This window comes from Diadema setosum, chromosome 1 (assembly GCF_964275005.1).
Source record: "Diadema setosum chromosome 1, eeDiaSeto1, whole genome shotgun sequence".
NCBI classification, from domain to species: domain Eukaryota; kingdom Metazoa; phylum Echinodermata; class Echinoidea; order Diadematoida; family Diadematidae; genus Diadema; species Diadema setosum.
The window spans coordinates 41,082,653-41,100,512 of NC_092685.1; the positions used below are offsets into that span (position 1 = coordinate 41,082,653).

At 40.9% G+C, this 17,860-nt stretch overlaps 1 protein-coding gene across 1 annotated transcript in view; it reads right to left on the minus strand.

Annotated features, from left to right (window-relative positions):
- LOC140230554 (transforming growth factor beta-3 proprotein-like) overlaps positions 1–17,860 on the minus strand; it is a 47,269-nt gene that overhangs the window by 15,374 nt on the left and 14,035 nt on the right. Inside the window, 2 exon segments of the mRNA XM_072310701.1 lie at positions 1,047–1,221; positions 1,223–1,347. Of these exon segments, the coding sequence (XP_072166802.1) occupies positions 1,047–1,221; positions 1,223–1,347 (300 nt within the window).

Sequence of the window (17,860 nt, forward strand, 5' to 3'; positions counted from 1 at the left end):
GCTCGAATGTGTCCGGGAAGCAGGAGGGAGTGGGATGGTGGCAACGCCCACCACTATTTGTACAGGAGAACATCATCATCATCTACAGCCACACGTAGGGCATCTCGATCCAGACATTCCTCATGTACCCCGCCGCGCTGAGCTGTCTGAAAAATTGTCGTATGAGTAATGGCCGAGGACTGCATGCTGTCTAGCGACCCAAGTGGGAAAATACGGACGTCCGTCGGCTGACAGACTCTACTGTTAAGTCGTCATACTTGGTATGTTGCGTCCTGTGGTTGATTTTGGTTTGGTTCCAAGTTTGATTTCTCCTTCTCCCACTCTCTGCATCTTTCTTTCTCTCTTTCTTTATCTGCCACTGAATTCTCTTTCACCCCCCCCCCCCCCTCCCCCCCCCCCCCCCCCCATCTTTGGAAAGTTCAGGCCATGCCTTACTCACAGCAGGATCTTTAAGTTCGCCAAGTTTCGTAAACAAACAAGCCAAGTGCCAAAGTAAAAAAAAAAACAAAAAAAACACACATTCATGTTCATAGGGGATTGTTGTTTGACTCAGTTTCGCGGTGTTTAGTACCAGAGTCATACTTTTTTTTGTTTATTTTCTCGTCGTCATTTTCGTTTACTATTATGTTTCGAAGAAATTTTAGGGAAAATAAATGGTGATGAAAATCAATGATTCAGTAAATATTCAGTAAGAATCGAGAACAGGGATGCAAACAAGGAAAAAAAAACAAAGGTAGGGAGAAAGAACTCCGTGACAATTAATATCCTAATAGTTTTGTACAGAATCTTTGTAAACTTTTCTTTCTGACGCCATAGAGTTTTAGTCAGGGTGAATTTCAGGCCAATTAGAACATCTAAAAAAAAAATTAAAAAAAATCTTACGATGACTTAAATGGATATGGGAATGCTTCATACCATCTCTGTGATATAACGTGCGAAAATGACAAATAACATACGCTTTTGTAGAAAACAACATCTTGCCACACTTTTCTACAGAGAGAGAGAGAGAGTCAAAAAAAAATAAAATAAAAAGGACTCGTCCTCACCTGGATCGGCCACCCACTCCCTCACAACATCGGTCACGTCGTGAGAGAGCCATCCCGACCTGTCGGTGCTGACGGTCCAGCTTGTCAAGTACCTCCGGCGTAGGTCCGAAGTGCTGCTGTTCGACGGCAGGAGCTGGAAGAGGTCGATCTGCTGCGTCTCGGTCGTCATGTCGTTGCGGCACCTGATACACTCGAAACTCGGCCTCCGTCACTTCGTTCCCGCCCGACTTCTGCTGTAACGGCGATAGGTCAAATTTTAGGAACTCCGATATCTCCGTTTTCTGCATCGCGTAGTTATCGTCTGGAAGAAAACAAACGAGGGAAAGAGAAATTAAACAAATGCCATCATTAGCTAGGTGATATCTTGAGACCAAGTACAACATGTCATACACACTCACACACAAACACACATAATGTATACAATAGCGAACCATTCTTGCCCACTTGACCAGCAGAACGCACGATAAAATGGCGAGTATAGGCCTATACCTCCAGAATAATGGTATATGAAGTAAAATGTTCAGTTTATATTAGTCTTTTGTAGTACACTCTCTTAGTTATTGTCTTGTCTTCACTGGTATTGATCAGCAAAAGCAAAGAGGGAACATACACTATCGATAACTTTCAAGTATTAAGACAAATTCCGTCTGTTGATGAAGCAACTTGTCTGTTCGGTGTTGTTGTTGTTGTTGTTTTTCTTTGTTCGTTTTTTTTTTCTCTCTTTTCTAAACTTCTCTCATCCAAACCATCCAAGAAACGGCTTTGCAAAGTGTGATGAAACGATTATCACTCTACGTTAAATTCATAAGAAGGCATTCAGAATATCTAACGAAATGTGAAATTGGGCGGTTTATTTGTCGATGGCAAAATTGAAAGGGTTCGCGGTCACAGGAGCTACTTTGAATGGTAGACGTCAACTATGAACCTGAAATGTAAATGCGTGGGATTAATAGCCATATAAAACGCAATGATCTTGGGTGACAACAAACACCGGTGTTCCCCTCGTCCTTTCCCTCCCATGAGGCGGGGGATCGATCTACGGTGAATGGTAAATGTTTTATTGACCATTATTTGCCACACACCTGTGCGTGGTTGAACGACCGCGGTGAAATGCACGCGTTCAGTTCTCATTCAGCCAGTTGCTAATATGATTGATGCTTTGACATTGGGGACCGCACAGGTGTCACGTGAACTATGCAATTTTCTTTTTACTCGCAAGTTCAGTGACCTTTCCCATAAACACACAACACGCCGGATCGATGAGCTCTGTACATTTATTGAATCTACGCGACGAAGGGGAAAAGGGGGAAAATCAAAATGTAGCCACATTTCGTTTGACTGAATGCGGAACAACACCGCTTCTAAGTTTACAAACATTGCTCCTGCATGCAATCACATTCAGGCGTTTAAACACAGGTAAACCAAGACGAGATGTGACATAATTATTCTGAGTGAACTGATGTGTCACGCGTACACAAGCAGGATATGCGATTGCTTCCAAATGTGTCAAATTCATTTGCTTGTCTGAAATTGCTGGCAATTTCAGAACGGGTAGAACTAGTAGCAAAACTGGACCTTATTAGAGTAGCATGAGGTAGTAGCAGTAATAGTAGTAGTGGGCCTAGTACTAATACTACTTAGTATCAGTAGTAGAAGTAGTAGTAGTAGTACTGGTAGTAGTAATAGTAGTAGTAGTAGGTAGTAGTAGTAGTAGTAGTAGTAGTAGTAGTAGTAGTAGTAGTAGTAGTGAGTAGAAGTAGTAGTAGTATAGTATTACATCATCGTAGAACTTAAAGAATACAAAATGTTTGTTTACTGCATGGCTGAAGTTTTCGACTTTCTGCAGGGTTTAATCACAATGACTTTCCAAGAAACACCTTGTACCTTGCCGGAAGTTTTTCTTCAACATAGCAAAGTGTTTTTCCTTGTGAATTATGCAATGTCACTTCATGCACAAGGTGTTGCCTTTTTTTTCTTGAAAGGTCCTTTATTACATTAAGTAGAGAGGGAAAATATCAATGAAAGTGTTTACACATCACAAAATTAGATTAGGCCTACTGAGCAGGGTTTTTTTTTCCTATCTTCTTCTTTCAGCCAGCTAATCTAATAAACTTTAATTAGCAGAGTTGTAGATCAGCATATCTTTTCAACGGCCGTGTCGTGCTCTTTTGTCTTTGGCAATCTATTATTGTGTTATTGGGCGCCATATCGACCCGCGCGTGCTTCACGTTAAAATATATGGGCATGCGTTCGGCAACATGGAAGACCATGCAACCAAACTTGCTTTCGCGTATAGGCCTAAATATTAACGGCTCTTTCCTTTCCTCCCCTCCCCAAACCCGATTAATTGTCACAAACAACATAACCATCAACAACTGCCAGGGTTGAAGAAGAAGAAGAAGAAGAAGAAGTAGATGGAAGGAAAAAAAAAGAGAAGAAGTATGATTTCTATTCGAGATGACGGACAAGCCATCGTGCGTGTCAAGCAAAGTGCAGACAGAGCGCGGTTGACCCCGAGGGTCCTTCGCTGATGTCATGGCCGAGGCATTCCGGCGAGTGTGCCTATGCAACACACCAACCAAAACCATGCCCATCGGCGATGGCGGTTAGTCGTCACCAATGTGCTGTCACACAAACACATAATACACAGCACACACCCACCCCACACACACACACACACATCCGTGTCTCGATTTCGGAGAAATCCCCCCAGGACGATTCGTCTACAATACAGAATTTACTTTCTGCTTTCTTCTTATTTCGAAACCCCCCCCCCCCCAAAAAAAAAAAAAAATGTAATATATACAACTTTCTTGACAGTGTCTATTACTAGTATGATAGATGAAGATCTACAACATAACGTACTCGGTAGTAAGATTAATCGTTTGACATGAATGAAGTCACTAAGAGTTCTAGGAAAAAACAAGAAAAACAATGAAACTTATGCCCATAACCTGACATAATTGGAATGATGTATAGGTCTACAGGCCGCTTCACTTATTGTTCCCGTAATGTGGTTTTTGAAGATCCAAATGGTGCCACTGCTTATACATGTAATTTTACACTACAGGCGCCCATAGCGTTTGTCTCGGTACATAGTTTTGACCTCTGTGTTCATTTTGGACTACTGCGAACAAATACAGCAAAACCCTGGCTTCTTCAATCCCACAAGGTTGTCATTAAGTATTAAAAAAACAGCAACACCAACCGCAACATAATATTCATGCTTTTCATTACTGGATATGGTAGAGTATGTTTACGTCAGAGACGAGCGACGCCACTGGTGACACATGCATGATACCGATATACTCCGTCCGACCCCACATGTTGTACCACCCGTGATCTATAAATACAACATCCATGACATCCTGGTGATGTACGAGTCTGACACATGGTTCATGCAGGCGTCCAGAAATGGTAACTCAAAGTGACTGTCAAGCGACTTTAACGACAAGACATCCCTGGTAAACAAAGGCACAGGGAGGCGATGCGGCAACACAAAACGGCTTGCAAATCTTACAGAGTTTACAGTTTTTAGTTGATAATTATTATGTGTGGCTGGCAAGAAAGTTACGGTGTCAATTCCCCTCAGCTTGAGTGGTATATATGGGCGCGCACACAAGTTGGATGGATGGATGGATGGTGTACAACTCACTGTAACGATCGACATTCTGATAACAATAGATGCATTCATTAATGAAAATCTGACTGTGGTAACAACACTGCAATGACTACGCGCAATCATGATTGGGTTTTTTTCTCAAAGATTCATTCTAATTCTTGTATTTGTTTATCTGAGAACAGGTGATTATAAAATAATACTATAACGAAGCAATCATGCAATTAGTCACTCGTGAGACGTGAGGAAAGAATAATTAATAGAATAAAACTATGAAACTGGACTAAATTTGGGCTTGACTGAAACTGAAAAATGTTCATGATGTCTCGTACCTTGGTTTGAAGTAAGATGTGAGCCCACATAAAACGGAATTTATTCATACAAATAGCAGTCATTAATGTTCTTATTATAGGAACAATGTGTCAAGATGAAAATGTTGGCTTCACACCTTCTGCAATAAACAAACACGGTTGTGTAAAATGTGTAGTTAATGGTTTTGATAATGTCAGCTTGCGCCACCTCATTTGCTGTAGACCTATGTATCACAAGATCGCGGTATTCAGTAAATGGTCCATTATTGATGATGTAGACCAGCGAGTGAACTGCTTGTTTTAGATACACGATTATCTCTATATCTCAACAGTGCATGTAATTACCAAAGGACTGTCTGATAATCATGTGTTACCTCCTTGCCTTATTACTCAAGGCACTCTTTCCCTATAATATTTGCTTAATCCTCCGGAGAAGACAAAAACCATCGATCCCGCACTAATTCGATCACAAGAAGGATCATTTTTCATTTATATATTTTGTTATAAAATTGAAACAGACGAACAATAACAGCGTATTGTTAAATGCTGCATTAGTAATACTGCCATCGTAAAAACAGGTATGAAGCACAGCATTTACTCCCGAGCCCACAATTGATAAGTGGTTGTGTAAATCACCTGCAATGACATTAGCTACCACTAATCTGGCTGCCGTCAGAAGTCTGTTTTGCGATAAAGATGGTTATTTATAGATTAATAGATAACACTAAAACCGACAGGAGGTAAATATGCCCCTATTTTGTTGCATATAGACCTACTGTTTCTGATACACACAGGCAGAAACGCTGCTTCAAGCGAACTCAAACTAGAGACATTTTGATTAAAAGTCCATTGTCTTTTCTACTGCACCACGATGGCTTGGGCAGCGTTATCGTCACCATCTTGTAAGCCTGTCCACCTCGGGTAGTCTTACAGTACTTAAGAAGTGTTCTCTTAAAGCGACATGTCCCCGATGAGGTGAACGTTGCTACACCTATTGATACCTCAAGAGGAATACATGTATAACGGGCATAAAACATTTTGTCCAAGGACATTCGCCCCGACCAGGACTCGAATCCAGAATCTCCCACTGTTTATGCGACCAAACATTTATAGGGCCTATATATCATGTATCTACTCTCCCACTTACGGGTCCACTTCTTTGAAATGGCATACAAAAGAGGGAAAAGAAATCAAAGCATGTGAAAAATTTTTCTGGCGGTAGGCTACACATTGCACTGAGCTGCATTCCTTAGCAGACACAACCAAAGGGCCAATAACAAAGTGTTGTTGTGATATTGAGTGATTTCCGTTCAGAGTTCTGGAAAACGACCTCTTTGAACCATGGCATGATTTTCAAATTTGATTTAGCCATGCAGACACTTCGCTTGCATCTAGATGATTTCACTTTTGACTATTAATGAATGCGATGATGAATGAACTGAAGTGTATTAAAAAAAAATGCACGACTTAGGAAAACAAGCAAGTTTCCTAGATAGGAATTATAAAGCACACACGACCTACAGGGTACAGAGGACTGTAGGTACTCAGTACGTTATGCAAGGCCATAAAATATTGGCGCATACCACGACAATCCCATCTGCTTGGATGGCCTTGGTATTCAAAACATACACTGCCACCCCCCCCCCCCCCCCCCTTTGACCGTTTAGCTCCACAGAGCGAGACACTCGGGAATGCAGCCGCCGACAGCCGAGCAGGCAAGACACGTTCGCATGATGGATGACCAGTTCCATATCTTCTGAAGATCATTTATGGCGGTTTGCACAATTTGATCCGTTGGTTGATAATCGTTCCAGAGGTTGGGCCCATCAGTGGATAATGCACCAGCACGGCAAGGGTCGTGTCCTCGTTCAGAGCAGCGTCTGGCCCCGTGTTCAGCATGCATGCAGCCCAACGTTGGCATACTGGACTGTCTGTGGCCGGTGCACACAGGCTGTTGACAGACACACACACAGCCCATCACACAAACGCAGCTTGATGTATGTAAAGCAGCGCAATGTTCTATATTAAGATTATCTTTATTAATACTATCACCCCATTGTATAGTATGACAGAGAGTTCTAATAACGTTGGTTAATCAAACTCGCTGACTTGATTTAGGGAAAGATTAAGGTAAGAGAAAGGGCGCACATACAGATTTGATTACTGTGTGCACAAACATTGCTCCTGCAGATGTGAAGTCATCCTGTACAATGAGACGGCTACAACGTGTTGTCTGCCGGAGACATATTATTAAAGAGTGCCACAAATTCTTAGCATATCATCGCAATTGTTTCATCCAGGTGTTCTCTGTTTCTTTCAATATTGAAAGCTACGTTCTTAGCCTCTTAGCCTGACCAGACACCGTGCTGTGTGTAATTAGTTACGTTCTGCGCTATACTATAATTCAAGCTTTCAGTGTTTTATTCTTCTGACGCAATTAAAAGGATATATTTCAATGTTGAAAGAAACAGAGAACACCTGGACACCGAAACAATTGCGATAATATTCTAAAAATTTGTGGCACCCCTATACATCTCAAGTAATACATTACATCTAGGAGAGAGAGAGAGAGCGAGCGATTCAAGGACTAGGTTAATATCACAACATAGATCTGCCTTCTGAATTGACATCAAGTTTTCTGTTACATCTCTGTGCTCCGCTCAAATGCAAAATTTTGCGTTATTACGCAGGCCACGCAGTCATCGTTTCCTTTCGGTTGGATCATGTTATAGCTTACTGTACGCTCAAATGTATGCAGAAAAGCAAGACGTCAATCACAAATGTTGTTGTTGTCGGGTGTTTTCTTTTTCTTCTTTTGCCTTTTCTTTCAATGATTCATCGCGACGAGCATCAACACTATACCACCAAGTTCTTCATACCCGCAGAGATCGCTGCCCAAGGTTTTGTTTCTCCTCCGTGAAGTACCCACAGGGCCATGGTGTAAAATCTGGTGAGCAAACCGCTTTTCTTTTTTTCTCAACCGGGCTCGGGGGAAAAGAACAGATCCGAACATCTGGCGTACATGTGGAGCTTTTACCCCGGTAAGTTCCATCGCTCTACTTAGTCCAAAAGCTGTGGACTCTAGAGTCGAAAAACAAGCTCTATTACAATTGAAGTGGAGAGAGTAGGGCCGCTGAGAAGTCACCAGTACTTGTTTTTTCTGTCTTCCTCGCGCCATTGGCGGGCCAACTCCCCGTGGCAGCGCCGAGTGATACTTGGTTTCTATGTCGATTGTTGCCATGGTAACGGCTAAAATTCTGGGATGACAGCCGGAAGAGAGGAAGAATATTTTCCTTTTCAGAGCTAATGTCGACAACTTCGCGACATTTTGTCCGATATCAGATAGACAGAAAGAATAATTAACTTTGCCCAAAGTTCCGGAAGAAGGCAGTCTATTGCATATCTTTTAAGAAATGAACATGGGAGGACAGAATTCGTTCGACCTCACGATGAAAATCAAACAAAATTATGTTAAAAAAAACTGAAAAGCAGGCAAATATCTATTTTTGTGTGATGAAGTAATTCAAGGAAGCCTCTTGTAGTGGCCTTTAGATCTCAGTCCTTTGAATTACATATTATTGTCCTATGCAAAGTCTTACAATCAGCTGAATTTGATTTTTTTTAACCACACAAGACAAAAAAACACGATATGTGCTCATGTCTTAGTGTCTACTCTTACCCGTATTTATAACAGAAACCCATTTTCAGTTTATCGTGTGAAAAAGTAGCAACATTAAAGGTATACCAATACATGTAAATGTGATGTAAATTTGTAAATTAATGTAGGCCTATACATGTATTTTCTTTTCTCTTCTGTGTGTCATCTTATCTACGGAAGAGCTTCCTACATCGGGATATATATTGCGGATCGCAATGACGTCATAAGTGACTATCTGTGAGAGTTTTCCCTGATTGGACCAACAAAGTCTAGTCGATGACGTCGTCAAAAGAACTACAGGATGACGGCGACTAAGTTCAAATGATAGGCCCTACACTTCCATCTGTCATGAGCTTTATCCCTTACTACGATTTCTTTAGGGTAAGTATTTGAAAAGAAAGGTTTTAACGCCTGTCCGCAATGCCATGGAAGGTTTTATGATACTGTCTTGTAAGTCTACCACGTCATAGTGGTTCGAATTTGGCAACAGTTTATTTAGTGCCTTGTCACAGTTAGATACGAAAGCCTCCATGTTCAAGGTATCAGTGTTTCATGAAAACATGTGAGTTTAAGATTCTATCAACTTTGCCCACTTTATTTTTGTCTAATTTGAATGATATTTTCCATTGCATAGCTTATTCGATTTTACTCTTTACGGGTTACGATGGGCTCTGAGTAGAGTTTTACTATCGGAGTATCTGGAGTAAAACATCAATGTTCATGCCGTCCTATATACAATATTTGTGTGTGTGTGTGTGTGTGTGTGTGTGTGTGTGTGTCTTATACCCAACAGAACGGTTGCACGGAAGGAAAAAAAAAGAAGTCACATGTATATGATAACCTATAATGTGTCATCAGTTTGGTGTACGCCACCTGCTTTCGAACAGGATATGCGGTATGCTATAATTTCATCGATCAATAGCCTAAGAGCAGAAAATTCGCCGAAAACAGTAAACAGATCGATTATTGTGGTTAAATCAAGGTCAACAGGCGAATGCAATACTCGATGAGCTGTAATCATCTGTAAATGCGTGATTCATCTGTAGCAAGGGTTCAAGGCCTCACGAGAATACACTTTCTATTAATCTGATTTTTTAATATAACAGAACACAACTAGGAGGGGAAAGTGCCTGATCATTGTGCCACTGTTTTCATTTTTTTTTTTTAATCAGCGTATCTAATCTACAAAAAGACGACTGGTTAAGAGGTGAAAATGGTAAAGAAATTTTGTAGAGGAAAGCAAGCGACTGTTTGGACTTATATCCATATATTATACATCGAATAGAAATTGAAGTTATCTTATATCGACCTCGAGAACAGAGGCATAACTCAAGTTTATCTGTCATAGTTATACAGTGTTGCCTGAAACACAATCGAGTATACCATGCGAATAGGAAAAGAAGACTGGTTTGCGCGGTCTCGCAACTCGACGTGGTGCCTTAATGGACTTGTTTTGGAGGCGGTGTAACCCTAACGAGGACACGGGCAGACCCTGGGGCCCTCATCCATCACGCCGCCGCAACGGCCGACATTTACACCTGTTGCCGGTGACTGCTAGCTTGCCCGCGCTTTTCTTTTCTTCTTCTTTTTTCCTCCCATGTACCCACACAGTTGCCCCCTGTCCGCCACGAAAACGTGAACTTCTTCGAAATTCATTAATAGCTCTCCTGGCGCGATGTGTTGTACTCGGCGGATACACTCACTCTCTCCCGAACAGAATCACCGGCGGAGCATTCCGGGTTGACAAGGGTCATGTCATGGATTTCAACTATGTGCACGGGCAAGCCTCTTGCACGTCTTGGCAGAGAGGCAGAACTAGGACTAACTAGCGGGAATGTTCGCGGACAATGTGGGTGGTAGAGTTGCCACTCGGAGTAACCTAAGCAACAGAACGCCCAAGCCAACGCTGCCACATCGAATTTGAGGAGGGCAATGTGATTGTCAGGTTTCCATAACATGAGGCTAAATACACACGCACATAATGAGAGATACATTGTAATCACATACTTGTAGACGTTCCCTCACGTGTACAGAAATGAATACATCAGCATTTGAAAAATAAATGACCAGCGCAATATTATTACATGTACGTGACAGAATGCCGGAACTGCTTACGATTGCAATGATGGGCCTTGTCTAATCATAATACTGCAATGAATTCACGTCTCGTTTCCTTATCTCGAATGCGCGTAGAATTTCCTTCCGCCAAAACAAGTAATCTCATACTCCTAAATAGATGGACTGGTAAAATAAATACACAAACTTGCCTGGGTATGAGAAGATGACATCTTATATCAATATCCTTACAAAAGGCATACAACAAAAATATCTGACATAGACAGCGCGCCGTCCGCTGGTCCTGTTGCTCAACTTGTCAGGAAGTTCTGTAAGCGTTCAAGGGCGGTCGTCTTGTCTTGTCTTGTCTTAGCCCGTTTATTTGGTTCTTGTCCCATTTTCCTTGTGTGCACCTCGGGAAAAGCTTTAAGTCGTGGGCGAGCTTTTTTTTTCACGCATCAGACAACTTCAATCCCAACTAAATCATAATTGAGACACACTTGGCATACATCTATGCACTCCTTTCATTCTTTACCCAGTATATAACTCAGCAAAATAGGTCTGAGTCCATTTGTTTTAAGACTTTCGCACTTTGCTCCAATTCAGAAGTTCGATGATATTGACTAGATGCCTGCGATGTAAAAGATCACCGGCGTAAAGAAGGAGAAGCTAAAAGAAAAAAAGGGCAAAGATAGTTTATTCCTTGCCCACAACACTCCAAAGTCTGTAAAACTTTATGTACAGTTCTTCAGTTTTGCAACACGTTGATAGTTAGCTGCCTTTAAAATGATGACTTGCTCATATGCATTTTGGACATGTCACGTTGATTTGAACTCTGCGTCAGTCGGTACGTTTCCTTTCCTGGGCATATTTCTTAAGCAATCAACGAATGAAAGTGGCAGTATTTCCTTTGCTGACGACCACTGACTTTCTCTTAGACCAGCTTCCAGGTGCCCTTAAAAAACAGTGTTTATTTCGTGCAAGTTTTCGATCAAATTGTTCTGCAAAACGAGGTTACCTGGCCAATAATAGCAGCAAGATCATCGGAAATAAACAACATGTCCCCGAGAGTACAGATTCAAGAACGTGATCATTATGCATAGAACCTATAGGCCTTCAGCATGTTTCCCGCTATCATAATCAAACATTAATTATCGTCACCATTACAACATTATCATCAAGGCATTGTATACGTGCACATACTAAATCATATCTCGCGTATTGGCAATACCTGGCCTATACATCGTTTACGATGATATCGGCTATATTACAAAAATCTGTTGTCAAGTCAGAATTTATTTCACTTCTCGACAAAAGGACGACTCAACAAAAAACAAAAAGCAAAATAAAAAAAAAACAAGCGAGCAAACAAATTATACCAATTTCTAGCAAAAGGTTCCCGCTCCAACCATGCCGAGAATGGAATGGCATTGTCAACAAAAGTCAAAAGCCTATACACGAGTTCGCAAAATTGAATCTAACAGGTATATTCAAATCCGTGTTACAAGAGGTAAAAACCTACCCACACAATCCCTCCTCACCACCCTCGCTCAGATATTGCTCCATTTCCACAGCATTTATTACCCCTGTCAGATCCCATCGAGACGGTTAATCAATAATGCTACAATTTCACAACCGCACCGGCCCCTCGGTAATATAACCGATCACCGGCCATTCCCTGGGTGGGTTGTCACACAAGTATAGGTAATTCTTATTGTTGTTACAGTCTTTATTCAATGCCTTTCTCCTTTAAACTGGTTCCCTTGGTTCTTTCAAGGAAATTCCCTCCAGCATCTTTCCTATTTATTTTCTTCTTATTCTTTTTACCTACAAGAGTTGAAAGCCTAAACGAGGTTTGTATTATTTTCGGAATTGGAAAAGAATATTATTTTGATCAGAGGGTAAGGGGGCAAATCCGTCGGTGTCTGTATTTTCTTGAGGATTAGGTTTTCTGACTGACTATGACGCCGGACTTCACCCCCCCCCCCCCCCCCCCCCCACACACACACACACCGAAAAAAAGTGAAAGTTATTGACGAGGGGTGGAAGGCGGGAAAATGTAGTCGTATCGACGTTGAGAGTGTGAGGGTATTACAGATGTCGTTCATACCCCCTCTGTGCTGCAAGAAGGTCCCTTGGACCTTTTCCCTTGTTCATAAAGTTTACGATCAACACACCTATATAATCATCTGATAAGTGATAGACTGCTGTGTAATGATCACCTATATATAGGCCTACACACAATTATATATAGAAAAGTACAGTACAATATTTGTTAGTATAGATCAGACGTGGCGAGATGTCCATAGTTACCTATGATGTATAGAAACCCGTGCTCACGTGTTATGAGCTACCCTAGATTTCAGACTTCTCATAATTATGAACGTGTGCACTGGACATAATTTTGAATTGACTACTTAAAAGAATGCGTGATTGTTGGCTTTCATCTTTTTTCCCGAAAACTGAGGAAAACAATGACATTCTACACGGTTGCTTAAAGTCTGTGCTTACACTCCGACCTCCCCCGCACTCGTCCTCCCGATGCAGAGCGTGTTGCATTTGACGACTGTCGGTCTATTGGCTACAAGTTTCAATCATTATTTTGCAAGAAGATTTCGTTTCTACCACCAACCCTGTCAAACCGCAAGACAAGTTGTGTTTCTTCTCTATTTTCAGAACAAATTGCGCATCGTCGTTCTGGCGCTGTAAATGGGTTCGCAGCAAACCGCATATCGACATCTAATGACAAAAATAAGCGATGAAAAAAGGAAGAAACTTGAAAGAAAGACTAAAGAAAATACAAACGCTCATCATGAAAACATCTACGTACGATAATATGATGACTTTTTTTCTTCAGGTCATCTATAAACACATTCGACGCTACAAAACAGATATTAAACGAAGCTTTACTAAACGCAGTGCCAGACAACGAAAAACATAGTTATTAAATCTACGGCTATGTGAACATGGAGGCTATCTATCTTATTGACAAGACTCGAATTTTGTTGCACATCTCGTCTCGACCTTAAAGACGCGAGCGGTAAGTGCATTGCTACCGAGCAGAAAGCTTTCCCGTGTCTACCACCTCACCTTCGTTCGACTTTGTGAGTCTTTTCAAGAACGTATACTCCTTATCTTATTTTTTTCTTTAACCTGATTTTCATTTCCAAATTTCACAAATTTCAGTGTGATCTTACACACACATACACACATACAAACAAATAAACAAATAAACAAACATAAACACACATACACACAATATGCATATATAGGCCTATATATCATACATACACACACATGCTAATGGTCTCTGTTCACCCTTGATGTAATTAAATGCCCCTAGTGTACTACACCCTACAACTATCATGCATAATATGCATTAATAGATTGGAAAGAAAACAAATGACACATAAGAACTTGGGGGTTACATGCTGCATGTCGGATGTAAACTTATCATATGATATAAATAAGAGAGGGGAAATCTAATTTGATCCCTATCTGTATCTGATATCTTAAAATATTCGTGAAATGTGCAGGGTGTTTGTGTGGTCAGTAACTTCTATATCCCAAAATTCCTGCTAAAGTGGGTTTGACAAATTTTTACATTTTAGTAATAAAAAGAATGACAATTTGGGGGAAAACAATTTGCCAAGAGTTAAATTCATACAAAAGAGAACTGAATGCAAAAGAACTTCATCACGAGTTGAAATTACGTCAATTTAAAATGTTTTGCTACGATCCCAAGATGCAACGCGAGCTCACAAAATAACAAGTAACATACTGGGGGTTGCGTGCGACCTCGACGAACCGATGTGTATCCACGGGGAAAGGTTATCGCCATTTCAATTTTTTGACTCGGTGGTTGATTCTTTGTCACAAATTTGACTCTCTTCTTGTGCACGATTTCTGACAGCACCATAAACCAATGATTCTGAACAGGTGATGTGGTCTTCCATTTTACTCCTCCATGTTCTGCTTAAAGTCTTGCATACATTCTCAGTACGGTCACGGAAAATAAAAGAATAAACTTTGAAGATCACAAAGGAAATGACAAATATGATAAGTAACTTAACTATTGTTTTGTTCAGTCATTATAATACTTCGCAATTTTTCACAGACTATCCCTCCTACAAACTTTAAAGGAAGTGTTCATCACATTAGTACTATAAATATGTTCTAGGGAACAGAAGCATCTTTGCCAGGAGCACACAAGTTCGCAGCAAACGGTCTCATATTATTTATCCAAAGCGATTGCAAGTTAGTGTGTCGTTATTTTCTTCAAACGCACTTATGTCGAAGTAAAACTCGCTGTGGAACAGAAAATTTGGGGGACACATGCAAACTCATTTGAATTTAAATTTAGTGTGTTTGTGCGTCTCCATATTGCCCATTGTCCTCCATCCCCCATTAACCTTAACAACACCCCCCCCCCCCCCGAATGTCTCAAGGGTAACAACTGAAGATGTAAGTATAATTGAATTGGGAGAGATGAGAAAAAGCACCTATCAGTTTCCCCGTTCTCGAATCCGCTACGTCCACTTGACTCTGAAGGGAATTCCAAGGCTTTGATTGAATTGAAAAGGATTGTCTACATCAGTCTCCCTCATGCGTATAACTTTTGAACTGTGATTCTGCTACTGTTTTGTCTAAGTGTGCGATGATCAATGAACTTATTTCTGTCTAAAACTATAACGACCCTCAATGACTGCCTTTGAACTTTGAAATTTAAATTGAATGAATGGCTGTATCCTGCATCGTGCAAGAAGTTGTTGAAGAAAAAAAGTAGAGGGGGTGGTGATTGTGAGGCTGGGCGGTGCGTGGCGCCTCGGAAACCCCCGTGCATCCGCCAGGTATGCGACAACACCTTGTCCCGGCACTGGTCTTCCGGCGGCTGTCTGGGGGATGGCGAGCCATCTCAACCCACTCGACGTCTACGGGGTTGTCGGCTGCTTCTTCAGTAGGCCTACATGCTTTGTAGTTAACCTACGTCCGCTCCTCTTGCGAAGGTGGAATCGGACGCCGCGTGCACTGAGGGGTTGGTAAGTTAGTGTTACCTTCATTGAACATCTGGGGGAAGGGCGCTTACACAGATTATACCTACGTTGAACAAGCCATTTTTCTGTCCTGATTAAGACATTAACATATATATTATTCAGATTACATTCATGATGTCACGTTCACTCAATTTGGTCAGCTCTCAAGGTGGTATAGAAGGAATACATGTTACGCGCCGATGACGTTTGCTTCTCCGCTCTTCGTTTGGCAGTTCGAACGATGTTGATCACCAGCTATTTAACGTTCACACGTGATCATTCCATGGGGGACTGGCACAATGAGGTAAACCTTTGCCAAAACGCGGCGTATCGTGTACTACCGCTTGCCCAAAATACCAAAAGCGTTTCTTCTCCCTCTAGGGATGTTAGAAGTTATGGAAGGCATTCAGGGATAGAAAACAGACAGAGAAAGAGAGAGAAAGAGAGCAAAGATCGTTCAACTCAACCACTTTCCCTTTAACTCTTGCCTGCTTATCGTCTGCTTGGAGGGATTTCACAGGCAGAGCGGGAAAAAACGTCGAGAGCTCGAGGATCCTAGACAGCAACAACACCTTCCTGTCTGAGCCGCCTTCGCGCGGGGTGTTTCCCTGGGCTGATGGCTGTGTGAACGCCCAGATTGTGAGAAAATGGCGAAAATTTGTCTGGACTAGCCATCATTCCCGAAAGAGAAAGATATATATAAAGGAAGTCAAGTAGGAAACATTATACAAAGACCAAAAGTGAATGGGGATTTTTTTTTTTTTAACTTTCAAATCGAGTGAGAAGAAAGGAAGTTATGTTGGCAATGGTTGAACACTGAGAATAACTCTGACCTTTTTCCTCCTTGTCTCTGAGAAAGCGACCATGTGAAAGGAAACGTCATGCTCACATATATATATATATATATATATATATATATTCACAATTTGTTTCAATAACATCTGAGTCAGCATTGTCACTATATGAAGCTGAGTTTCATACTTTCATACTTTTTTTAAACACGACTACATAATCAAAAAGGCATTGTATTCTCATTTTATTTAAAAAAAAAAAAGTGGCGCTTGCGGGAGCAAAAAAAAAAAAAAAAAAAAAAAAAAAAAAGATCTTAAACGTTGACGTTCCAACGAAAATCAGACGCCCACTTCATTATCGAGAGTGATCTAATATATACAAATATATACGCCAGATGACAAATATTTTATGCTATAATAATCAACAGAATCATAAATTTGCTAAAATTTTTCATAATTTTAGACAATAGTGAATTTTACTCGATGTAAAACACGGCCTTGCTGAAAAAAAAAAATAGCCGTCCAGCTTAAAGCAGGCTTTTATAACCCACGTAGATGAAATAAAATAAACTCAACCCAACAACAGAGTGAGTGTCGCAAAGGCAATGAATTGTCATCTTCAAATACGTCTTTCGGTAGGTCATATCCAAAATTATTGATATGTAAAGCCAAGAGGTCGCGACTCAGTAAACAGTATAATTGCAGTGTGTATGAACGGTGTAAACAAATAGAACAAAACTAAACTTGTTCGTCCTCTGCAATCAGTGACTAAATGCTTGGTAAATATCACAAGTTCTACGCCTTGAATCGGCGGCTTTTTGAAGTGCGTTTCTAGGTAAACCACAAAACCTGTTCGCTGCGATGAGCGGAGGAAAACAACCGGTGAGTCTGTTTATACTATGCTATATAGAGGGAAATAATGCTCCGAACAGATGCCCTTGAAAATTTGGTAGAATTCCTAAATATGGTCTTTTTTGATGAGTATACCCGTAATACATTTGCCAGGGACGCGCACAGGATATATGCGTATCCTCTCTGAATGACAAAACAATCAAGCAATAGCATTTTAGGGTTTGGGGGAGAGGAGCGGTTTATCATATTTATTGTCATTTTCGAGCAAAGGAAAACCAAAGTATCATCAAAATGTCCAAATACATTGTGTTGAACAACTTGCTAACCGAAACTGAAAAATTCTATTTATATATTCGCTTTCACTTCAACTCCGCGTATTCCTTCCTGGTGAACGAACTGGAGCTTTATTGGTACTTTGAAGTGGAAAGGATCGAGAAAAATGAAGATTCTTCTCCTCTAAGAAACCCCCCCCCCAAAAAAAAAAAAATAAATAAA